Here is a 27,317-nt window from a genome sequence, read left to right as displayed (position 1 = left end):
CGCGATAATACAAAACGTGTTGCCCCACTTTGAACTTTTTCGATGTACTCCGTCAATCCTTTGTGGTAAGGATCCCACACCGCGCAGCAGTACTCTAAAAGAGGACGGACAAGCGTGGTGTAGACAGTCTCCTTAGTAAATCTGTTACATTTTCAGAGTGCCCTACCAATAAAACGCAGTCTTTGGTTAGCCTTCTACACAACATTTTCTATGTGTTCCTTCCAATTTAAGTTGTTCGTAATTGTAATTCCTAAGTATTTAAATGATAATCGATTAAAACCCTCAGCTGCCGACAGGTGTTGTTGCTATACTTCGATGGGGACAGCTTACATGGCAGACGCTCTATCCATCTTTTTTTTTTTTAATTTTCATTTTGTTCGCTTAAGTTCGTTGCATCTGCTCGGGGCGGACGTCGTAAGACATCCAGTTAAGTTCGTTGTTGACTCAGTTTTTTTATTACAGAGGGCACATTACCCTCTGACCGAACACGCTGAGCTACCGTGCCGGCTCATCTGAGCCACCGAGGACACAGATGAATAGCGCGACTGCAGGGACTTACCCTTGCACGCTTCCCGTGAGACGCACATTCCCAACTGTCCACAATCTACATATGTAATGTTCCTAATAGATATTTGCCCATCCACTCATTACTCGCGCCCACTAAGGTGACGATTCCCATAAGAGTTAGGGCAACCTGTGCGCATTCGCACAGACGAAGGTCTAATGGCCGGGTAGCCTTTAACTATATATGAAGATAGTTGAATTTGCGGCCTTTAGATTTGACTGATTTATCGTGTAACCGAAGTTTAACGGATATCTTTTAGCACTCATATGGATGACCTCACATTATTACAGTCAATTGCCAATTTCACACCACACAGATATCTTTTCTAAATCGTTTTGCAATATGTTTTGATCTTCTGATGACTTTGCTAGTCGATAAACGACAGTGTCATCTGCTAATAACAACCTAAGACGGCTGCTCAGATTGTCTCCCAAATCGTTTATATAGATAAGAAACAGCAAAGAGCCTATAACACTACCTTGGGGAACGCCAGAAATCACTTACGTCTTACTCGAAGGCTTTCCGTCAATTACCACTAACTGTGACCTCTCAGACAGGAAATTACGAATCCAGTCACATAACTGAGACGATATTCCATAAGCGCGCAATTTCACTACAACCGCTTGTGTGATACAGTGGCGAAAGCCTTCCAGTATGTCCAGAAATATGGAATCAATTTGAAATCCCTTGTCAATAGCACTCAATAGATAAGGAAAGTGTCTCTTTTTCTTCGAAAAGAAGAGTTGTGGTATTCGCTTTAATTCAGCTAAGGAAACCAGAGAGGACCTGATTTGGATTGGCCTCAAGGAGTTTAGAACGAGAGTCCTGCCGAATGCGGCCAGCAGCGAAGCCGTGACGTGGTCACTCTCAGACGAAGTTGATCCCGCCGGTCGGGCGTCGAACCGGCGTGAGTCAGCCGACGGAAGGCTGTGGCGCCGGCGCGCTGGCGTCGCCAAACATCCGCACGGCGCGTCTGGTCGTCGCGCTGAATCATAAGCGGCGCCTCAAGGGGGGCGACAAAAAAAGGAGAGCAACGGCGACGGGTGCTCGAGTGTCCCCAGTTGCCGACGACCCGGCTGGGACAAAGCCAGCGCTACCGCAGCCTGCCCGGTACGGATTACCAGCTGTAACAAAACGAAGCTACGGCTTTTTCGAATGGCAGTAGTTTACCGCACATGCTGTCGTAGCTCCTATTGCACAGGGTGATTCACGAAGATATGCAAATATTTTTATATGTTATTCTACAAGCAAAACTAAAGAAAAAAGTTCATATAAACATAGGTCGCCAAATGTTTAGTTACGGAGTTCGGCTGATAAAAGATTTTGCCTGAAATTTAGCAACTTCACTAATACGAATCCATCGCAAAACTTTACGAGTTTAAAGTAAAGCACGATTTCGATTTATTTTCTTATTATTTGTCTCATGAATTTAATAAACACGTCCCAGACGTGTACCTGCAGTAGTTTTCCAGAAAAAGTAAATTTATTTACTTGCCATTAAGAATATAGAAACGTTTATGTCACTGTTGTAAACCGTTAATGAGTTGATCATATAGACCTTACAATTAAATGTATCCCTGAGACATTGAAGTCTCTTCTTTATCTACGATAATGATCGAAGCAGAAAAAATGAATTAAAATTTGCACTGCGGCCGAGACTCGAACCCGGGTCTTCTTGCTAGCTAGGTAATAGTGTAATGGTTATCATTTCTGCCTAGCAAGCAAGAATACCCGCGATTGGTCCCGGCCGCAGCACAAATTTTAATTCATTTCTTCTGCTTCGATCACTATCGTAGTTAATGAGTTGTTTCAGTCGTTTCCTAATCTTGAAACGAGTTAGTTTTCTTCATCGTTCAGTGAAAAAACATAATAACAGCAGTGTATTTAAGTGAAGCCACATAGTAACTGTCGTAGTTTGTAGATTATTTATGAAATAGGGATGCCTTTCAAATTTACGACAGAGGAATACGCCGAAATTATCGTTTATTTGTGACAAATGTGATGGTAATGCTACGGCTGCAGTTAACGAATATCGATAACGTTATTCAATTCGGAGGATTCCGAATGCACGAACCAGTAGCAGAGTATTTCGAATGTTACGGGAGTCAGGTTCCCTACCTAGCGCTTATAATAAGTCAGTGGAGACATTTTATTGTAGAATAACGTATTAAAATATTTGCATATCTTCGTGAATCACCCTGTACGTCCTTTTGTTTTGCGTTTTTTATTTTTTTCTACTGCACAGTTTCGGCTGTGTACCCACTTTCAGACGTGTTGTATAACCCCTCAGACGCACGTATTTTGATTACAGTGAAACTCTACGTTGGCTATACATTGTTAAAACGCAGTTGGCTAGTCGGACTTCAAAACTTTGTTCAAAAAAGACTTGGTGTCATGTTGTTTATTTTTAAAGTCCGCCCAACCAACTCCATTTTAACAGTGTATGGCCGAAGTAAATATTGACTCTAATCCAGATATGTCCATTTGCGAGTTATACCATACCTAACTGGCCAGTAGTGAAAAAGACAAAATAAAATCAATAAAACGAAAAGCCAGTCCAAGTTGCAAATACTTTATTTTTCATTCGATGACTAGTTTCCGGCCGAGACCCATTTTCAAATCAGTATAACAAAGTCGAAAATGGCGTTTCGAAAATGTCAAAAAAAAGTCTAATGTACATTCACTGTGCATATAGATAACTATTTTTTTTTTGACGTCTTAGTTATCTGTATGCATTGTGATGTACATTACACTTTTTTTTGACATATTCGGAAATGACATTTTCGACTTTGTTATACTGATTTGAAAATGGGTCTCGTCCGAAACTAGACATCGAATGAAAAATAAAGTATTTGCAACTTGGATTCGTTTTTCGTTCTATTGATTAACAGAAGTTGTTGACCCGATTTACTCCAGCATGCTGCAAGTTCACAAAGTAAAATGATACTCTAGAATAAGGTACTGCAGCAAACCCTGCAATTATTGCCCTTTGAAAAATGTGAATCAAGATTAAAAAATTCTTACATATTTCGAGAGAAGCAGCAGTTTGTGATCAGTATTCTAATAATATTATTCTTGTGTCACCGATTCACTGGCGCAAAGTGTTAGCGATTTCGTAGACACTCAAAAAGAATTCGGTGGAATGGTTAAAAATGTATATTTCGAATTTTGTCTGTATGTCTCTGAGTCCAGAATCATATATAGTTGCAAGATTCACGATTGAAATTTTTGTTATTGTGTATTTGTGGTTTCAAGTGTTACAGCTGGTACATTAGGTATAAAAATTCACTGTCGTTCGTGATACGCCAGTTCAGAAACAGGATCGGCTCGAAACGCGTGCAGTGTACAAATGCATACATCTTTTTTTTTTATTTTTGGTTATTCATCGTTTCCAGGACCTATCGCGATTACGTTCTTTCGGATACGTGTCAGACCAGCATCAACTGTCGTAAAAGAACTTTTTCGTCGAACAAGTCCTCCTACACTTGCTGATAACATCCAGTTACCCTACCAATAAACAATGAAGAGATCTCGGCATTATCTTGGATGAGCATATAAAATGGGAAGAACACTCTGTCACTACAAGGGGGGGGGGGGGGGGGGGGTATCTCCCTCTTATGTACATGTAATCCAAATGTTTGAGTTAACTATCCTACTAAAAAAAAATCCATTTTTTAGGCCTGGAATGCCTTTCCTACTGTGATGCAGCTCAACACGGCACAAATAATGACGGTTTCAGACGACTCTTGCTATCTCTAAACGCGTAAGACATGCGTGAGTGTGGCTGAACGGGCGACGTGATTTTGTCTATTTTTTTCGGGCTTTCTTAGTCGCTGAGTCCTCAGCACCTCTCGTCTCTCTTATAATACCTGTCCTCATTCCACAACTGCATTACCAGATCTGATACCTCCTGCACCTTCAGTTTACTTGTGCGTGACACTAAATCTTTCACCGTTTCACCCACTCGACTGTGGAACAAATTACCCTACAAGTCTTATCCAAAACCACTCTGCGTTCAAGATGAGACCAAAAGTTTTACCTGTTACCATCGCCGTAGCTTTCCTCTCGCCAAAACCCGCCTGTCTATCTCCTGTCCAGCAGCGAACCAGTATTTCTGTGCCATTATCAACACTACCTATGATTTCCTCATCCCTGTGTATTTCTGTGTTCTTGCTTCTATCGCACCAACTAATCTTACACTACTATTTCTCGCTCTTTTCTTGATCAATCAACTTTTTCATCTCATTTGATTGCTTTCGTACTCCTGCCATTTTTTTTTTTTTTTGAGTCTGCTGCTTACGACACTGCAATTCACAGTGGCCTACATATGTAGCCAATTATTTTGTATCAGATGAAGGTGCACAGGACACTGAAACCTGTCAATGTTCACAAAAATACAGTGCAGCTGAGTCAGAAAAAAATTATATTACTAACACTATTGCAACCGTTACATCACAGTGACGATATCACAATATCGTTCAATAAACTCTGCATGCCTGTGTAGATGTGATAGAGCATCAGAAGGCCCTTATTTTGCCATATGAAATAAATAGATAAGCTAGATACCGTAGTTTAGTTCGGTTTAGGACGTCCGTGTCATTGACACACTAAAGACAAGCTCTAATCTACCAAGATTTTATATTCGTGACCATGGTCAGCAAAAACAAATCTCATAATGTGACGATGTTCATTCCGACTACGGGTGAAGACTCATATTTCTAAAACTATAATAAATAGTCACCTTTCTCCGCCGAATCTGCGGGGATTCCTGATTTTACTGGCGCACCTAACTTTCGACACTCTTCTGTAGCACCATATCTCAAACATTTCGATTATCTTCTTTTGCGATTTCCGTCAGTCCATTATTCCCATTTTACAAGCAAAATAAAATCTATTTTCGTTTCCAACTATCGCGCATCTGGATATCAGAACACAAATAAAACGTTCTAGTTTCCATTCTCGGTCGTTCCTAACCGCTTCTGTGGGCATGGTACGTTTGTGCGAAAAACAGCAATGAAATGAAATGTGCGTTTGGCATTTGTGGCTGGGATCTTCCTGCTGGGGAATTCGGTCGCCTGGTGCAAGACTTTTTAATTGACGCCACTTCGGCAACTTGCATGTTGATAATGATGAAATTATGATGAGACGACACACACACCCAGTACCGAGTGGAGAAAAATCCCCAAATCTGCCGGGAATCGAACCCAGGGCCCCGAGATCGAGAGACAGCAACGATAACCACAAGAATACGAGCTGCTGAGAACACCTCCGACAGGACCGTGCCCTCCATGCGAGGCACTGCGATATTCAGACTAAACGTCGGGTTGATAGCGGCTTTACCTTAGGCCTTGTAATACACTCCTGGAAATTGAAATAAGAACACCGTGAATTCATTGTCCCAGGAAGGGGAAACTTTATTGACACATTCCTGGGGTCAGATACATCACATGATCACACTGACAGAACCACAGGCACATAGACACAGGCAACAGAGCATGCACAATGTCGTCTCCCATGGAGACGATCGTAGAGATGCTGGATGTAGTCCTGTGGAACGGCTTGCCATGCCATTTCCACCTGGCGCCTCAGTTGGACCAGCGTTCGTGCTGGACGTGCAGACCGCGTGAGACGACGCTTCATCCAGTCCCAAACATGCTCAATGGGGGACAGATCCGGAGATCTTGCTGGCCAGGGTAGTTGACTTACACCTTCTAGAGCACGTTGGGTGGCACGGGATACATGCGGACGTGCGTTGTCCTGTTGGAACAGCAAGTTCCCTTGCCGATCTAGGAATGGTAGAACGATGGGTTCGATGACGGTTTGGATGTACCGTGCACTATTCAGTGTCCCCTCGACGATCACCAGTGGTATACGGCCAGTGTAGGAGATCGCTCCCCACACCATGATGCCGGGTGTTGGCCCTGTGTGCCTCGGTCGTATGCAGTCCTGATTGTGGCGCTCACCTGCACGGCGCCAAACACGCATACGACCATCATTGGCACCAAGGCAGAAGCGACTCTCATAGCTGAAGACGACACGTCTCCATTCGTCCCTCCATTCACGCCTGTCGCGACACCACTGGAGGCGGGCTGCACGATGTTGGGGCGTGAGCGGAAGACGGCCTAACGGTGTGCAGGACCGTAGCCCAGCTTCATGGAGACGGTTGCGAATGGTCATCGCCGATACCCCAGGAGCAACAGTGTCCCTAATTTGCTGGGAAGTGGCGGTGCGGTCCCCTACGGCACTGCGTAGGATCCTACGGTCTTGGCGTGCATCCGTGCGTCGCTGCGGTCCGGTCCCAGGTCGACGGGCACGTGCACCTTCCGCCGAACACTGGCGACAACATCGATGTACTGTGGAGACCTCACGCCCCACGTGTTGAGCAATTCGGTGGTACGTCCACCCGGCCTCCCGCATGCCCACTATACGCCCTCGCTCAAAGTCCGTCAACTGCACATACGGTTTCGTCCACGCTGTCGCGGCATGCTACCAGTGTTAAAGACTGCGATGGAGCTCCGTATGCCACGGCAAACTGGCTGACACTGACGGCGGCGGTGCACAAATGCTGCGCAGCTAGCGCCATTCGACGGCCAACACCGCGGTTCCTGGTGTGTCCGCTGTGCCGTGCGTGTGATCATTGCTTGTACAGCCCTCTCGCAGTGTCCGGAGCAAGTATGGTGGGTCTGACACACCGGTGTCAATGTGTTCTTTTTTCCATTTCCAGGAGTGTAGATTTTGGAGATACGGTGGTTGGTGGTGATGCTTGCAGGACAGATGAACCTCGGAACATATAACTAAAGTAAACAACCAACATTTTCTTCGTGGACAGTTTGAGGTGTTTTGGTTTTGGTGTGTCTCTTGCTCTAATTGTAAGAGAAATCAAGAGTTTCTCAAAACCAATACATCCGCAATCTGAGCGCCAGGGTACTGCTTCATAACATTACCAAGTGGCCACAAATTCTGGGGAGGCTGAGCTCGTCCCTTCCAGCGTACTAATTTTGGATTTATTGTGTGTTTTTCAGTTCGACACCACAGAAGATAAACCTTTTTAATAAGAATATTTCTGTAGAGATGGAGGGAACGACTTGAAGGAAGTGTATTGTTAGTGGTGTATGTTGTCTAGCTCCAAAGAAACGTTCTTTAACAGCGTGGCAGAACCTATAACATTGATCTAGTATTAAAGCAAGACATGCGAGCAGTATTAATACTGTTTCAGAAGTATCACGAGGAATGCGTTTGGGAGCCACCAATAAATTATATCTTAACTAGTCCACGTTGCCATTTGCCACAGCTTCGAGAAGGACCATGTCAAGGTCACCATCGACAACTTTTCAGAGGGAATCCTTGACCTTCGTTCATCTGGAAGGACTGAGCCCTCTGGACCGTAACGTACAGACCGTCTGGTTGACCCATACAACCGTCATTTCTTCTGTTTATCTTCTGTGGTGTCGAACTACACACGTAAAGAAATGTAACATTTATACGCTGGAAGGGACGAGCGCAAAAAAAAACAAAAAAATGGCTCTGAGCACTATGGGACTTAACTTCTAAGGTCATCAGTCCCCTAGAACTTAGAACTACTTAAACCTAACTAACCTAAGGACATCACACACATCCATGCCCGAGGCAGGATTCGAACCTGCAACCGTAGCGGTCGCGCTGTTCCAGACTGTAGCGCCTTTAATCGCTCGACCACCCTGGCTGGCTGGACGAGCGCAGCCCCCCCCCCCCCCCCCCCCCCCCCGGCTCGCTCCCCCCGCCACGCGCCTCTGCTTCATTTGTGTGGTCGCAGATTGTGGATGTATCGGTTGGGAGGTACTCTGGATTTCTCTTACAATTAATCGACGTAACGCCTGAATTTCTCGCAGACAACAGGTGTTCCGACTGCCTGGGGCATTTTCGTCGATGGAAAATCCTGAGGCAGGCGTAAATGACAGTGTCCGAATTCGGTTTTGGACTCACTGTAGTCCATACGACTGTCTTCGGCGTTAAGCCTTACTAGTAATGTACAGCCGAGGACGGGTTGCAGTATCTTGTACAGGAAAACTCCGAGGTTTAATGGGAACAAAGACGTCGGGCTTAGCAACGAGCAGCAATGGCGCAGTGTGCCCATTGCTTTGACCCATCAGTTATTCACCATGTTTTCGCCAAGAGAGGTGTATGCCGGGAGTGACTCCTTGATACATGGTCGTGCTTCCTCATTGGACAGCTCCACCCACGACGTATTGTCTGCCACAAGTCCCCAGGGGCTGCGACTTCAGTTACGACGGGTGCTTGACTCCTAACTGCATCGTAGGCCATCCTCCACCTTGCGTCACATCCCACAAGGCTGTCGGAGGCAATTTGGAATCCTATGTACGTGAGTTGCACACTCGTGCTGCTCGTAAGGGCGCCGAGTCGTCCGTTTTTGGTCCATCTGACCGCTCAAGGTCACCACTTATTTTCACACAATGTCTCATTTCCCAATAGCATACACTTGATTCGGCTCTGCTTCTAGAGAGTATACTCGTGGTAACGACACACTTAGAACGGAGGCTAATGCCCGACAAGGGACCAACAGCCGTGCCCTCTTGAGCGAGATGGCGCCGCGCGCGCCGCTGGCTCGGTCTGTTGAGGCACTCGCCGCCGGCCACGAAACAACGAGGCCTGGCGCCGGCCTGCTGGTACTCCCCCCCCCCCCCCCGGCCACCCCCACCACCCTCTCACCGCCCGCCTGTGGCGCCCCACCCGGAACCGACGCGCAACCTCTGCGTCCTTGACCCACATCTGGGGCGTGTGCCGTGACGCGGCAGCGTCTGCACAGCCACGCCGGGCGCCGGCAGGTGTGGGCGCCAGCGGACAGCCTAGTCCAGAGGTCACTCCGCCCCCGTCCGCCTTCCCCCCTCCACCCCGTCCTGTTCGTCGCCACGAGCGCACTCTAACGGTCCACTCAGCACGCACGTGGCCCCTCGACCAGCTCGCGACTACAGTTTGCCCAGCAGCTTCAACAAATCGAGGTCGGTAACCCGCGCCAGTGCGGTTACGCAGAATGGTTCAAATGGCTCTGAGCACTACGGGACTCAACTGCTGAGGTCATTAGTCCCCTAGAACTTAGAACTAGTTAAACCTAACTAACCTAAGGACATCACAAACATCCATGCCCGGGGCAGGATTCGAACCTGCGACCGTAGCGGTCTTCCGGTTCCAGACTGCAGCGCCTTTAACCGCACGGCCACTTCGACCGGCGGTTATGCAGAGTTCGAAACTAGCCAGTTGTATAATTTTACACCCACGACGCCAAAGCAGTAAAATAACCACAGTATACTGTAAGAATTTTTTTCTTCTTTAAACACGTATGCATTAGGGCTAACAGTCATTGTTATGAGTATCAAAGCAATAAGATTTAATGTAGCTAGTCACTTCAGTAGATATTCCCACTAATGATTTTACGAGCATTATACTTCCGTCATCGAGGACATTACCTACCTCCACACCTGATGCCAACGCACACCTGAGCGGTGGTGCTCTATTCGGAGGTAGCCGGTTCGAATCCCGGTGTTGTTGTTGTTCCTCTTGTTGTTAGTGATTGTGAAAGTGGTGGTAATGACGGTGGTGGGGGTAATTTTTACTACCAGTATTTGGCCTGTATATGGAGGAGACGTGGCAGCGCAAACTTCCTGATCACCAGCTTTTGCGCAAGTGCCTCGGATTAGATGCCAGACCCCTCCGCATAGTCTCGTAAACTCAGGCCGTGTTTCACCACTGGAGGTGACCTGTCCGTCGGAAGGGGACGTTAAGCTCTGCAGCCCCTTGTGCTACTGGAGAGGAGCAGACCGTGTACCGAGCCGGCCGGGGTGGTCGAGCGGTTCTTGGCGCTACAGTCTGGAACCGCTCGAGCGCTACGGTCGCAGGTTCGAATCCTGCCTCGGGCATTGATGTGTGTGATGTCCTTAGGTTGTTGTTTGTTGAAGACTTCAGTCCTGAGACTGATTTTATGCAGCTCTCCATGCTACTCTATCATGTGCAAGCTTCTTCATCTCCCAGTACCTACTGCAACCTACATCCTTCTGAATCTGCTTAGTGTATTCATCTCTTGGTCTCCCTCTACGATTTTTACCCTCCACGCTGCCCTCCAATGCTAAATTTGTGATTCCTTGATGCCTCAAAACATGTCCTACCAACCGATCCCTTCTTCAAGTCAAGTTGTGCCACAAACTTCTCTTCTCCCCAATCCTAATCAGAACCTCCTCATTAGTTACGTGATCTACCCACCTTACCTTCAGCATTCTTCTGTAGCACCACATTTCGAAAGCTTCTATTCTCTTCTTGTCCAAACTAGTTATCGTCCATGTTTCACTTCCATACATGGCTACACTCCATACAAATACTTTCAGAAACGACTTCCTGACACTTAAATCTATACTCGATGTTAACAAATTTCTCTTATTCAGAAACGATTTCCTTGCCATTGCCAGTCTACATTTTATATCCTCTCTACTTCGACCATCATCAGTAATTTTACTCCCTAAATAGCAAAACTCCTTTACTACTTTAAGTGTCTCATTTCCTAATCTAATTCCCTCAGCATCACCAGATTTAATTTGACTACATTCCATTATCCTCGTTTTGCTTTTTTTTATGTTCATCTTATATCCTCCTTTCAAGACACTGTCCATTCCGTTCAACTGCTCTTCCAAGTCCTTTGCTGTCTCTGATAGAATTACAATGTCATCGGCAAACCTCAAAGTTTTTACTTCTTCTCCATGAATTTTAATACCTACTCCGAATTTTTCTTTTGTTTCCTTTACTGCTTGCTCAATATACAGATTGAATAACATCGGGGAGAGGCTACAACCCTGTCTCACTCCTTTCCCAACCGCTGCTGCCCTTTCAGGCCCCTCGACTCTTATAACTGCCATCTGGTTTCTGTACAAATTGTAAATAGCCTTTCGCTCCCTGTATTTTACCCCTGCCACCTTTAGAATTTGAAAGAGAGTATTCCAGTTAACATTGTCAAAAGCTTTCTCTAAGTCTACAAATGCTAGAAACGTAGGTTTGCCTTTTCTTAATCTTTCTTCTAAGATAAGTCGTAAGGTTAGTATTGCCTCACGTGTTCCAACATTTCTACGGAATCCAAACTGATTTTCCCCGAGGTCCGCTTCTACCAGTTTTTCCATTCGTCTGTAAGGAATTCGCTTTAGTATTTTGCAACTGTGACTTATTAAACTGATAGTTCGGTAATTTTCACATCTGTCAACACCTGCTTTCTTTGGGATTGGAATTATTATATTCTTCTTGAAGTCTGAGGGTATTTCGCCTGTCTCATACATCTTGCTCACCAGATGGTAGAGTTTTGTCATGACTGGCTCTCCCAAGGCCATCAGTAGTTCTAATGGAATGTTGTCTAATCCCGGGGCCTTGTTTCGACTCAGGTCTTTCAGTGCTCTGTCAAACTCTTCACGCAGTATCTTATTTCCCATTTCGTCTTCATCTACATCCTCTTCCATTTCTATAATATTGTCCTCAAGTACATCGCCCTTGTATAAACCCTCTATATACTCCTTCCACCTTTCTGCCTTCCCTTCTTTGCTTAGAACTGGGTTGCCATCTGAGCTCTTGATATTCATACAAGTGGTTCTCTTATCTCCAAAGGTCTCTTTAATTTTCCTGTAGGCAGTATCTATCTTACCCCTAGTGAGACAGGCCTCTACATCCTTACATTTGTCCTCTAGCCATCCCTGCTTAGCCATTTTGCACTTCCTGTCGATCTCATTTTTGAGACGTTTGTATTCCTTTTTGCCTGCTTCATTTACTGCATTTTTATATTTTCTCCTTTCATCAATTAAATTCAATATTTCTTCTGTTACCCAAGGATTTCTATTACCCCTCGTCTTTTTACCTACTTGATCGTCTGCTGCCTTCACTACTTCATCCCTCAGAGCTACCCATTCTTCTTCTACTGTATTTCTTTCCCCCATTCCTGTCAATCGTTCCCTTATGCTCTCCCTGAAACTCTCTACAACTTCTGGTTCTTTCAGTTTATCCAGGTCCCATCTCCTTAAATTCTCACCTTTTTGCAGTTTCTTCAGTTTCAATCTGCAGTTCGTAACCAATAGATTGTGGTCAGAATCCACATCTGCCCCTGGAAATGTCTTACAATTTAAAACCTGGTTCCTAAATCTCTGTCTTACCATTATATAATCTATCTGATACCTTTTAGTATCTCCAGGATTCTTCCAGGTATACAACCTTCTTTTATGATTCTTGAACCAAGTGTTAGCTATGATTAAGTTATGCTCTGTGCAAAATTCTACAAGGCGGCTTCCTCTTTCATTTCTTCCCCCCAATCCATATTCACCTACTATGTTTCCTTCTCTCCCTTTTCCTACTGACGAATTCCAGTCACTCATGACTATTAAATTTTCGTCTCCCTTCACTACCTGAATAATTTCTTTTATCTCGTCATACATTTCATCAATTTCTTCATCATCTGCAGAGCTAGTTGGCATATAAACTTGTACTACTGTAGTAGGTATGGGTTCTGTGTCTATCTTGGCCACAATAATGCGTTCACTATGCTGTTTGTAGTAGCTAACCCGCACTCCTATTTTCCTATTCATTATTAAACCTGCTCCTGCATTACCCCTGTTTGATTTTGTATTCATAACCCTGTAATCACCTGACCAAAAGTCTTGTTCCTCCTGCCATCGAACTTCACTAATTCCCACTATATCTAACTTTAACCTATCCATTTCCCTTTTTAGATTTTCTAATCTACCTGCCCGATTAAGGGATCTGACATTCCACGCTCCGATCCGTAGAACGCCAGTTTTCTTTCTCCTGATAACGACGTCCTCTTGAGTAGTCCCCGCCCGGAGATCCGAATGGGGGACTATTTTACCTCCGGAAAATTTTACCCAAGAGGACGCCATCATCATTTAATCATACATTAAAGCTGCATGTCCTCGGGAAAAATTACGGCTGTAGTTTCTCCTTGCTTTCAGCTGTACGCAGTACCAGCACAGCAAGGCCGTTTTGGTTAATGTTACAAGGCCAGATCAGTCTTTAGGTTAGTTAGGTTCTAGGGGACTGATGACCTTAGAAGTTAAGTACCACAGTGCTCAGAGCCATTTGAACCAACCGTGTACCGGCACCGTGTTTCATCCTGCCCTGCTCCATTCATATAACACAAAGCATGACGCCACACTACGCACCCACCCATCTCACTCAACACATACACTTAAGATACAATTCTAATAAAGTTTTTTATATAAAATAACTTTTTTTGCTGCGATTTTGTATTTATTTACATTCTGCACGACATGCTTCCGCAGATGATTCCCATTTTCAGCTGCGTTTTTGATGTGCTATGCCATTCAACCGCGAAGTTTTCGATGTGTAAGGTTTCGCTTTGTTCTATTGTTCTTACCTTAATACCTAGAAACGCCCGCCATTTTTCGTAGAGTGAATGGCGAAATTTCGAAATAAGTCCTACTTATGACTCTCTTGTGTCCACTCGTGCAGAAAATCAACATGTTAAACATCACACACAATTTTTGTGCACAATACACAATGAAAACTGCAAACGAACAAAAACAAAACATCTATAAAGATATAAAGACCCGTAGTCAACTGAGATACCGCTATAAATCGCCCTTATGGTATGATATATTACTCTTTCGTTCGTAGGCTATTTACGTTAATTATCTGGATCATTGTTTGTCTATATGAGAGTATTTAATCCCACGTATCAGCTTTTTATTTAGCTATACTCTCGTAGCATCTGAAAAAATTCACATTATTCTTAAATTTCACAAATTATCAATGTAACATCTCGTGAATAACTATACACCATAACTTTCTAATAATGTCTCTTGATCAGTCAGTATTACATTCTAAGACAAAAAAAAAAGCAACGCACCACGAAAGGGTTGCGTAAATTTGTCAGAAATCGGTATTCATACAGGTATCTACGGAAAATGCAAAATTATAAACATTGGTGGACTTGGATGAATGTATGGCAGTACAGCGTAATTTCACCGGGCAGCTGGAAAGTTCGAATCAGCTTGATAACTGGGCGTCGCTCAAGGAAGAGGCCGACGACGTGTTGCTGCGGCAGTCAACGCTACGCGCAATTCCCGATCGTCAGGAAGGCCGCGTGCTGTGTCACGACGGTCGAACATCCCGTGTTCTACTGTACGGAAGGTGCTTCGAACCGTTCTCAAATCAAATCCTTACAAGATCCATGTCGTACGGCAGCTTGCACCACAGCAGGCTCGACGACCTGTTGATTTCGCTCCCTACTTTCCCGCAAGGATTCAAGTTGACGAGGACTGGCCCTGGACCATCCTATGGGCAGACGAAGCTAATTTTTCTCTGACGGGTGAGGTGAGCACACGAAATTGCCGAGTATGGGGATCTTCACCCACAGTCACTGCGGGTTCCCGGGTTCGATTCCCGGCGGGGTCAGGGATTTTCTCTGCCTCGTGATGACTGGGTGTTGTGTGATGTCCTTAGGTTAGTTAGGTTCAAGTAGTTCTAAGTTCTAGGGGGCTGATGACCATAGATGTTAAGTCCCATAGTGCTCAGAGCTATTTGAACCACAGTCACTATACATGATCTGCGTATGGTGAACGTGTGGTGAAGCTTCACGGCTACCTTCATCATTGGCCCAGTCTGAACAGGGTGGCTCTCAAGGACCAAAGACGTGCAGTGTGACTGTCCAGCGTTAGTGCGATATTCTTCTCAATGATATCACACCCGTCCTACTGGAGAAAGACGCATACATCTCAACAGTTTTCATGCAAGATGAGGCCCCACCGCACATCGCTCGTGTAGCTCATGTGTTTCTCCGAAACACGTTTGGAAACGATCGAATTATCAGTCGATAGTTTCCAAATGCTTCGATGTCATGATCACCTTATTTGACTCTCTGTGATTTCTGGTTGTGGGGCTACCTGAAGGACAGGTCACCAGGGGAACATTCACACGTGTGGTGATCTGAAGCGCAGCATATCAAGAGAGGTAGCCAGCATACCTTCGGATATGCTTCGTTCTGCTGTCCAGTATGCAATCCTGCGCTTTCAGGCACTTCTGGTCACTGATGGGCGCCGTATTGAGCCCCGTTTGTACCGGTATGTAATGGTATGATGTACCGGAGAAGCAAATTAAAAGTATTTCAATCGAAGTGGCTCTGCGTCATTTCTGTTCCCCATGTCCTTGACAGTAATCCAACCAAGTTTGGTACTCGTACGTAATTAGTTTCTTGTATTATAACGTGTTAAATAGGTACAGTTTAATTATTTCTGGAAATCTGTGGTAAGGTCTTATGGGACCTAACTGCTGAGGTCATCGGTCCCTAAGCTTACATACTACTCAATCCAACTTTAACGTATGCTAAGGACGACACACACACACACACACACACACACACACACACACACACACACACACACACACACACACACACACACACCTATGCCCGAGGGAGGACACGAACCACCAACGGGGGGGAAGCCGCTTGGACCGTGACAAGGCACCTGGACCGCGCGGCTACCCCGCGCGGCGTTTAGTTATACTACTGGCCATTAAAATTGCTACACCAAGAAGAAATGCAGATGATAAACGGGTATTCATTGGACAAATACATTATACTGGAACTGACAAGTGATTACATTTTCACGCAATTTGGGTGCATAAATCCTGAGAAATCAGTACCCAGAACAACCACCTCTGGCCGTAATAACGGCCTTGATACGCCTGGGCATTGAGTCAAACAGAGCTTGGATGACTTGTACAGGTACAGCTGCCCATGCAGCTTCAACACGATACCACAGTTCATCAAGAGTAGTGACTGGCGTATTGTGACGAGCCACTTGCTCGGCCACCATTGACCAGACGTTTTCAATTGGTGAGAGATCTGGAGAATGTGCTCGCCAGGGCAGCAGTCGAACATTTTCCGTACCCAGAAAGGCCCGTACAGGACCTGCAACACGCGGTCGTGCATTATCCTGCTGAAATGTAGGGTTTATAGGGATCGAATGAAGGGTAGAGCCACGGGTCGTAACACATCCGAAATATAACGTCCACTGTTCAAAGTGCCGTCAATGCGAACAAGAGGTGACCGAGATGTGTAACCAATGACACCCCATACCATCACGCGGGTGATCGCCAGTATGGCAATGACGAATACACGCTTCCAATGTGTGTTCACCGCGATGTCGCCAAACACGGATGCGACCATCATGATCATGTTAACAGAACCTGGATTCATCCGAAAAAATGACGTTTAGCCATTCGTGCACCCAGGTTCGTCGTTGAGTACACCATCGTAGGCGCTCCTGTCTATGATGCAGCGTCAAGGGTATTCGCAGCCATGGTCTCCGAGCTGATAGTCCATGCTGCTGCAAACGTCCTCGAACTGTTCGTGCAGGTGGTTGTTGTCCTGCAAACGTCCCCATCCGTTGACTCAGGGATCGCGACGTGGCTGCACGATCCATTACAGCCATGCGGATAAGATGCCTGTCATCTGGACTGCTATTGATGCGAGGCCGTTGGGATCCAGCACGGCGTTCCGTATTACTCTCCTGAACCCACCGATTCCATATGCTGCTAACAATCATTGGATCTCGACCAACGCGAGCAGCAATATCGCGATACGATAAACCGCGATCGCGATATGCTACAATCCGAGCTTTATCAAAGTCGGAAACGTGATGGTACGCATTTCTCCTTCTTACACGAGGCATCACAACAACTTTTCACCAGGCAACGCCGGTCAACTGCTGTTTGTGTATGAGAAATCGGTTGGAAACTTTCCTCACGTCAGCACGTTGTAGGCGCCACCGGCGCCAACCTTGTGTGAATGCTCTGAAAAGCTAATCATTTGCATATCACAGCATCTTCTTCCTGTCGGTTAAATTTCGCGTCTGTAGTACATCTTCGTAGTGTAGCAATTTTAATGGCCAGTAGTGTATTATCACCCGGTATGTTGAGGTCAATCCGCATTACAAATGGCTGTCCGGGTAGTATGATACGCTCAACGCAGTGATGCAGAGTGAGAGATTCATTCAAGAGCTGCGTTCCTTGAATATGGCTAGCTAGTAGCGAACTGTTTCCCAGCAGTCCGCCTATACTGGTGGAGCGTCTAGAACCGTCGGCGGGAGGCAGGCAGTCGCTGGCGTGTGAGCGAGCGCGGCCGGACTCGGCTGGATAAGCATCGCGGCGTCAGGTCGGACAGGCTGCGCGGGACGCGCGCGCCGCCGTCGCGGCCGGCCGGCAGATCGTGCGCCGTCCTCGCCTCATCAACATGCCGCGCGCGCCACCCGGGTAAGTTATGCGGAACACGGGGAAACACCATAATGGCCGGCAATTACACATAATTCATCAGATTACAACCGCGACAAGCCCGGCCGCGCAGTTTGGGCTCCCTTGACGAGCTGAAGCGGGCGACCTGGCCCACGGAGGCGACGCCTCTGCAGGCGGGCGGGCTCTCGTCAGCAGCTGACGGGCCCGTGGCCTCGGCAACGGCCAGGGTCGAGGTCGAAGTGGCGTCCACTCACAGCTACACCAAGTTCAAGAGGCGAAGGCAATCAAAAAAGGGTTCAAATGGCTCTGAGCACTATGGGACTTAACATCTGAGGTCATCAGTCCCCTGGAAATTAGAACTACTTAAACCTAACTAACCTAAGGACATCACACACACCCATGCCCAAGGCAGGATTTGAAACTGCGACCATAGCGGTCGCGCGGTTCCAGACTAAAGCGCGAAGGCATTCTTGCGAAGAGTCAACCATCAACAGACTGAACGTCAATACCTGGCAGTCTATAACAGATCTCCTCACATGAGGAGAATAAATGTCCTCCTTAGAGGAACATGTCGCGTACAATCCGCATGCGTGAAAGCGACTCCTTTAGACGGACTACCGAGCCAGGTGGAGCAGTGGTCAGCACTCTGGACTCGCATTCGGGACGACGACGGTTGAAACCTCCGTCCGGACATCCAGATTCAGGTTTTCCGTGATTTCCCTAAATCGCTCCAGGCAAATGCCGAGATGGTTCCTTTGAAAGAGTAGACCGGTCGGGATGGCCGAGCGGTTCTAGGCGCTACAGTCTGGTACCGCTCGACCGCTACGTTCGCAGGTTCGAATCCTGGCTTGGGCATGGATGTGTGTGATGTCCTCAGGTTAGTTAGGTTTACGTAGTTCTAAGTTCTAGGGGACTGATGACCTCAGAATTTAAGTCCCGTAGTGCTCAGAGCCATTTGAACCATTTTTTTGAAAGGGTACGGCCGACTTCCTTCCCCATCCTTGACATAATCTGAGCTGTGCTCAATCTCTAATGATGTTCATGTCGACGGGACTATAAATCAAATCTTCCTTCCTTTTTAGACGGCCTGTACGAAACGACAGAGACTTCTGGTTCCACAAATTCGGCAGCACCTCATGAATATAATAAGAAACAGTCCACATCTACACCCACACTCTGCAAACCACGGTGAAATGCATGGCAGAGGATACTTACTACTGCGCCACTTGTTAGTTCTTCTTCCCGTTCCACTCGTGCATGGAGCGCCGAAAAAAAAGATTGCGTAAACACCTCCAAGCGCTATCGTTAATCTAAACCGCTACTGGAGAGATACAAAGCTGTTTGTAGTATATTCCTAGATAAATCACTTAAAGTTGGTTCTTGAAACTTTCTCGAAATAGTTTGCAGCTGTCTTCAAAAGTCTGACACTTCAGTTCCTTCAGCACCGCTGTGATACTTCCATCGGTCAAACAAACGTGTGACCAAACGTTCAGTATCCCCTGTTACTCCTGTTTGGTTTGCGTCCCACACACTTTTAGCAGTACACAAGTGTTTTCTGAGTGATCTCCTTTGCAGACTGATGGCACTTCCCGAGTATCCTAAAACCAGGACTCAAATAAATAGGATTCTAAGATTTTCGTTTTACATTTATGAACATTTAACCACTCGCACACCTCTGAAATCCAACCAAGATCCGACTGAGTATTTCTGCAGTTTTTTTTTCAGACAGTACTTCATTGTAGACAACAGCGATAACTCTGACTTTGCTATTTATATTGTCTATAGCGTCCCGAAGTTCATTAATATACAACAGGAACAGAAACGATCCGAACACACTGTCCTGATGAACGCCTGAAGTTACCTCTACATTTATACTTGTTTTGTAAATAAAACCGCCTTTTCCTGCTGACGCTTAATTTACTTTTCCCATACGCGTTTCGCCTTTTTCTTGCTGTAAGGCATCATCCGTGGGACGATTTTCTGTGATCTACGTTTCCTCTCATCTCGTCTGGAGATCGCACTACCACTTTATTACCGACATATCAGCACAATTTTGAGTTCCGACCTTTTTACACTGTTCACCATGCTTCTCCTTCTTTTCTGCGATGTACTATTGTTCTTTTGCCACTCGATATAACTATTTCTTCAGACGCAATGTCTGAAGTGTCTGATAGGAGGTTTGACGGACCTCAGCTGTTTACTTGTGTAATAAAATGGAATACCTACAGCCGCCCTCACGACGTTATTTGTTGTATGGCTACCAGTGTTGGTGCTTCAGTACACCACCCCCAGGCCTTAACTGACGCTGAGGAGTTGACTCCAGTCATATACACGTTTCGTCAGTGGCCAACATCCATGAATTGATTTTCGCAGATTACCTGTAACAACGATTTTGTGTCTCTAACCATCAACTAGTTGCTGAACTTGTTTTCGTAGACTGCCTGTAACAATCATGTTGTGTCTCTAGCCATCAACTAGTAGCCATCAACTAGTAGCCATCAACTAGTAGTTGATGGTTGGAGACAGAACATCGTTGTTACCGGTGGTCTGCGAAAACCAGTTCATAGATGTTGGCCACTGACGAGACATGTTTATGACTGGAGTTAACCCCTCAGCGTCAGTTAAGGCCTGAAGATGGTGCACTGAAGCACCGAAACTGGTAGCCATATAATAAATAACATCGTAAAGACGGCTCTAGTTTTTCAATTTTAGTACATAAATCAAGGAGGACTCTCATGTCACAACTTAGCATACAGCTTCCAAGTTGGTGCCCCCTTCACAACAATGAGCAGTTTCTAAATTTGGTGCAAGAAGAAATTGTCGCCCCTTGTACTGTCCTTGACCGGCATCGGGAAGACAGTTTGCGGCGAAAAGTTCTTGATCACAAGATTTTGCGCTAGTGTCCTTGATATAATCCCAAACGTGACCGCAGTGTCTCGCACAGTGATGGCATTTGACACTATTGATTGTGAATCGTCCATCAGTGGCCATCTGGGTGCTATTCGAGAAGCATAGGCTGTTTGCGGGCACCGGTTTAAATTTTTTGCCTTCTGTCGTCGCCGGACCCCACGAAGCCATGGACGCAAGTTGTCAACAAGGCACTGTTCAAGCTGGTGGTGGTTCCATAATGGTGTGGGCTGTGTTTACAAGGAATGGAGTGGATTCTGGTTATGTTCAACTATTTGGAGACCATTTGCAGCGGTTCGTGGGCTTCCTGTGTCCAAACAACGATGAAATGGATGACAATGCATCATGTCACCGAGCCACAATTGTTTTCAATTTGTTTGAAGAACATTCTGGGCAATTCAAGCGAACGATTTGGCCACCCCGATAGCCCGCCATGAATGCCATCGAACATTTATGGGACATAATCGAGAGGTCAGTTAGTACACAAAATCCCGCACCGGCAACACTTCCGCCATTATAGACGGGTGTAGAGGTAGCGTTGCTCAATCTTTCTGTAAGTAACTTGCAACGACTTGTTGAGTCCATACCACGTCGAACTGCTGCACTACGCCGGGCAAAAGAAGGTGCGACACGATATTAGGACTTCTGTCACCTCAGTGTAGGCAATGCTCATTCCGTAGATATTTTTATCTGTTAATAGTGAGCTAGAGTTAAATACTGGCTGGTTCAGGAGGAATGGTTAGAAGAAGATGAAGGTAAACGATTGGAATTTTGTTGTTGGTTACTTTTCCAATCACCGAGTAATCCCATTAATACTGTTTATTGCTGAAGGCATTGTCACTCTTGAAAGTATCAATATTACTCGTAACTCACATCGGTGATCTGACGAAGACTTCTGTGGATACACATTTTCAGGTACACTTCTCTGTAAATGTGTGGTGTGGTATGGTAGATAATCAGTTGATTGAGTCTGTTGCGTTTCCACATCGTCTTACGGAGTCCCATTGCCTAGGTCTTTTCGGAAACTTGCTTACGTCGTTATTGGCAGAGGTTCCTTTGCCTAAAAGGAGGGTATTTTTTCCCAGCATGTAGGGGACCCTAAACATTCTAGTCGTCAGGTAACATACAATCTAAACCTAACGTTCCGCAGAAGCTGGACCGGCAATGATGGGCTACGGGCATGACTGAAAGGCGAACTCTACAAAGAAAAACTACACACCAGAGACGTATTAATCGGATCAAGAGTAGTTCTACGCTCATAGAAGAACGCCAAGACGATCTCAGAGCTACTCGTGGTGATGTCAAGAGAATTAGAAGGCGCATTGAAATCGCAGGTGGAATTTATGAAAATCTATTTTGAAATTAATGATTCGACTTTGCTTAGCAGCTTCTGTAAATTTTTGTATGGGTTCATTCTAACAACTGTATCTCTCTTACCAATAACAAATAATTGGGCGCATGTTGTCTGGAATGTTTTATTCGAATCAGTCAACACTATCATCCGTTAAAATACAGGGTCGAAAAATTCTCATAAAATTGTTTCGGCAAATACTTCGTGCGCCATAATGTAGGCAACTCACCTTACGAGTAGATCTTTACTCCCAGGTGCGGAACATGTAACTTTGGTTGCCTAGCTGAAGGTGCATGAAATATTTGCCAAACCAGTTTTATTTTGGCCACTCTGTATCTGCTGATCAGCCTGATACAGCCTGTGTAGTTGTGTAGAGACGCAGTAAAGATGCTGCAGACAGGTTGCAGTCGCTGTCAGACCGTAAACTTAAGCAGGCGCTCCCCCACTGTGTTCCAGAACGGGCGAGTGCAGTGCCAGCCGCAGGAGTGCCCCAGCCACGAGGGCTGCCACGTGCTCGTCGACGATCCCAGGAACAACTGCTGCCGGCGCATCTGCAAGGGTGAGTACAGAGCACACCACAGCTTCCAGTCTGTCCGCAAGTTGCAGGGGCCGTACAAAAATATGGGCACACGCCGCGAGAAATGCACCCTTGAACATAAATGGTGTCCTAGCCTGGCAGGGTTCTCAGTACGTTGCCAGCGCCAGTTGCGGTCAGAAAGGTGTTCTGTGTAGTTGCGAGTGCACTGTTCGGAGCTAAGCGAATTCGAACGTATGCGAACTGATGGTGCTCGTATGGCGAGTGCAGTGTACAGAGGGAGAACAAAAATATGGAAACAGCTGTGTTTGCTGTTTCAAGAGGCACCACATCGAAGATATATACACTACTGGCCATTGAAATTGCCACACCACGAAGATGACGTGCTACAGAAGCGAAATTTAACCGACAGGAAGAAGATGCTGTGATATGCAAATGATTAGCTTTTCTGAGCATTCACACAAGGTTGGCGCCGGTGGCGACACATACAACGTGCTGACGTGAGGAAAGTTTCCAACCGATTTCTCATACACAAACAGCAGTTGACCGGCGTTGCCTGGGGAACGTTTTTGTGATGCCTCGTGTAAGGAGGAGAAATGCGTACCATCACGTTTCTGACTTTGATAAAGCTCGGATTGTAGCCTATCGCGATTGCGGTTTATCGTATCGCGACATTGCTGCTCGCATTGGTCGAGATCCAATGACTGTTAGCAGCATATGGAATCGGTGGGTTCAGGAGGGTAATACGAAACGTCGTGCTGGATCCCAACGGCCTCGTATCACTAGCAATCGAGATGACAGGCATCTTATCCGCATGGCTGTAATGGATCGTGCAGCCACGTCTCGATCCCTGAGTCAACAGATGGGGACGTTTGCAATACAACAACCATCCGCACGAACAGTTCGACGACGTTTGCAGCAGCATGGACTATCAGCTCGGAGACCATGGCTGCGAATACCCTTGACGCTGCATCACAGACAGGAGCGCCTACGATGGTGTACTCAACGACGAACCTGGGTGCACGAATGGCCAAACGTAATTTTTTCGAATGAATCCAGGTTCTGTTTACAGCATCATGATGGTCGCATCCGTGTTTGGCGACATCGCGGTGAACGCACAATGGAAGCGTGTATTCGTCATTGCCATACTGGCGATCACCCGCGTGATGGTATGGGGTGTCATTGGTTACACATCTCGGTCACCTCTTGTTCGCATTGACGGCACTTTGAACAGTGGACGTTATATTTCGGATGTGTTACGACCCGTGGCTCTACCCTTCATTCGATCCCTACAAACCCTACATTTCAGCAGGATAATGCACGACCTCATGTTGCAGGTCCTGTACGGGCCTTTCTGGGTACGGAAAATGTTCGACTGCTGCCCTGGCGAGCACATTCTCCAGATCTCTCACCAATTGAAAACGTCTGGTCAATGGTGGCCGAGCAAGTGGCTCGTCACAATACGCCAGTCACTACTCTTGATGAACTGTGGTATCGTGTTGAAGCTGCATGGGCAGCTGCACCTGTACACATCATCCAAGCTCTGACTCAATGCCCAAGCGTATCAAGGCCGTTACTACTGCCGGAGGTGATTGTTCTGGGTACTGATTTCTCAGGATCTATGCACTCAAATTGCGTGAAAATGTAATCACATGTCAGTGCTAGTATAATATATTTGGCCAATGAATACCCGATTATCATCTGCATTTCTTCTTGGTGTAGCAATTTTAATGGCCAGTAGTGTATATTGCATACAGGGAAAGAGGAAAAGCCTCATCCTCTACCAGGTGTACAAGTATGAAACCGGAATTTAGTTACAATAATTAGACGTGTGTTGTTTGCAACTGATAAACAATATTGTCTTCAAAATAATCTCCATTGCTACTTATGCATTTCTTCCACCTCCCCGGCAGGCTATGAATGCCACGACAAAAAAAAAACACATTCTGATCCCACCAAACACAGAGCATTGTCTTCTTTCCAAAGCGAGTTGGTCTTGCAGTGAATGTCGATGGTTTGCCTGGATTCACCCATCATTTTCGGCGCTTAATATTCTCGAAATATATCCATTTTTCATCACCTGTCACTATTCGTTGGAGAAATGACTTTCTTTTGTACTTGGCGAGCAGCGTTTCACAAGTGGTCTTTCGATTTGCCTGCTGTCTTTCATTCAGGTCATGCGGAACCCATTTTCCCACTTTCTGCAGCTTTCCCATAGCTTTCAACCGAAGAGAAACGACTTTCTGCATCACATTCAATTGTTCCGCGAGTTTGAGTATAATCTTCATCCAATATCGCTTGCAAATCGTTGCCTTCGAACTTTTTCGGTGGTTTCCCGCCCTCGTCGGAAATGGAAATTTGTTGTAAGTTCTATGGGACCACACTGCAGAGGTCATCGGTCCCTAGGCTTACACAGTACGTAATCTAACTTAAACTAACTTACGCTAAGGACAACACACACACACACACACACACCCATGCCCAAGGAAAGACTCAAACCTCTAACGTAGGGAGCTGCGCGAACCGTGGCAAGGCGCCCTTAGACCGCACGGCTACCCCGCGTGGCCGGCGCGCTCGTCCTTTCTCACGTCAAAATCACCACCTTCGAATTTTTTAAATCACTCGAAACAGTATGTTTTCCGAAGAGCATGTTTAACCGAAAGCTTCGACAAGCATTCGATGCGATTCTGCAACAGCTTTCTTCAAATGATAACGGAAAACCAATGCTGTCCGCAAATCGTAGTACGTATGCACGAAACGCGACATGTTCACGGGTTTGAAACAGATAACGATGTATGGAACTTGGGTTACTGTGTGTTTACATTCGTCGTCAGCCATCACATGAAGCAGATGGCGCTATAGACGTGGTCTCACGGGCCCTACTCTGACTGCTAGCACCATCTATAAGGAAATGCAGGTTTCATACTTCTAAACCTGGTAAGTCACAACGGGGACGAAAATGTGTGTTGAGTGATCATGAACGACTGTCATTTAAGTCACGACTCACGAAAAATAAGGAGACGACATCTGCAGAAGTCACTACAGAACTCAATGTACTCTCGAACCCTGTCAGTACTAAGACAACACGAAGGCTCCATAAGCAGGCAATTCCAGGGCCTATTGGAGTTCCAGATCCATTCATTAGTGATTCAGATCCCTGTAACAGGAAAACGAGATGCCCAAGCCTTAAAACCTGGTTTATAATGCAATGGAAGAATGTCATTTTGCCGGATGAGTCTCGCTTCACACGGTTTCCAACCTTTAGCCGAGTTTACGTCCCAAGGCTGAAACAAAGCGGAGGTTCGGTAATGATTTGGGCAAAAATCCCATGGGTCCCATGGCTACTCTGCAAGCTCGCCTTACTGCTACGGATTATGTGAACATTTTGGCTGATGAGGACCATCCCATGGGACAACGTTTGTTCCGCAGTGGTGATGCTGTGTTGCAAGCCGATAGGACCTATGGTCACACAGCTCACATCGTCCCAGACTACTTTTATGAGCACGAGGATGAATTGTCGCATCTGCCCTGGCCACCATAGTCACCAGATATCGATATTATTAAGCCTTTCCTGCCTGCTTTGGAGAGAAGGATGCGTGACCGCTATCCAGCTCCAACAATGTTACCCCAACATACAAATATTTAGCAGGCAGAATGGAACAAATTTCCTTTGAAAACCGTACATGGCCTGTATTTATCCATTCCAAGAACTCTGGATTCTGTTTTGAATGCCAGCAGTTTTCCTATACCGTATTAGGCAAGGTAATATGTTGTATTTTTGGTGTTTCCATATTTCTGTCCGTCCTCTGTACACTGTGCACGGAACCTTCGCTGGGCAGTTAAACTTGGCACTAAACTTTAATGGGTATTGCCCCATATACATCTAATTGATTACTCTGTAGTTCACAGTTAAGTGTCTGCCACAATCCCTCTTTTGCTGTTATACTTTCTTTTACGATTCACGCCGTCCGTATTGCTTAATATATGTCCATCTATTACGTCGTTTCGGGTAGTGCCCTCGACAAATCTGTAAATAAGATCAAAGTAACGTAAGAATTCAAAGTGTTGCGTACACATTACTAGCCGACAAACGTGAAAAATCACCGACTGAAATTTAAATCTACGGAAACAATCGTCTAAGTTTTGGTTGGCGAAGTCTTACTTTTATCGAACAAGAACATAATATTCCACTTAAAAAGACATTTTACTTGTAATGAAAAACAAACCGACGTTTTTCGTTGACAATGGGTATTGGATGAAACATGTGATGAGCAGCATTTGTCTGTATGCCAGCAAATTTGAGGTGCTGTAGAGGCTGTCTTTGAGAACAAACTGAGGATAGCAGACCGTTTCCGGGAACGCCATCCATCGGTGCTGTTGAGTGTCCAAATCACGTACCGTAACGCCTGTCGCTAGGCCACCCATACTGCTGCAAAACTGAGTTACATTCGCTGACGGAGCGCATACAGAACTCCTCATAAAGGCTGGTTTACACGATGAAACTGGTTGCGAACCCGAGTTTCGAAACTGAACTATTGGCCACTACTTATGCGAGGCGCGGGGTTGCGCCATTCACTGGCTAAACTGAACTGTTTCAGCTTGTTTCAACTACTAGTCGTGCGTGGTTTGATGTTAGCTGTTCTGTCGGTAGCGTGTATATAATGTTAAATATG

The 27,317-nt window shown here is 45.9% G+C and overlaps 1 protein-coding gene across 1 annotated transcript in view; it reads left to right on the top strand.

Moving 5' to 3' along the window:
- LOC124777449 (BMP-binding endothelial regulator protein) overlaps positions 1-27,317 on the top strand; it is a 682,572-nt gene that overhangs the window by 581,844 nt on the left and 73,411 nt on the right. The window contains exon 4 of the mRNA XM_047252865.1: positions 22,566-22,668. Coding sequence (XP_047108821.1) covers positions 22,566-22,668 — 103 coding nt within the window. The remainder of the gene's footprint in view (positions 1-22,565; positions 22,669-27,317) is intronic.

The sequence above is a fragment of the Schistocerca piceifrons genome, chromosome 2 (genome assembly GCF_021461385.2).
Source record: "Schistocerca piceifrons isolate TAMUIC-IGC-003096 chromosome 2, iqSchPice1.1, whole genome shotgun sequence".
Taxonomy (NCBI): domain Eukaryota; kingdom Metazoa; phylum Arthropoda; class Insecta; order Orthoptera; family Acrididae; genus Schistocerca; species Schistocerca piceifrons.
Note: the sequence above shows the minus strand (reverse complement) of the source record. Positions and strands in the feature narration are given on the sequence as shown.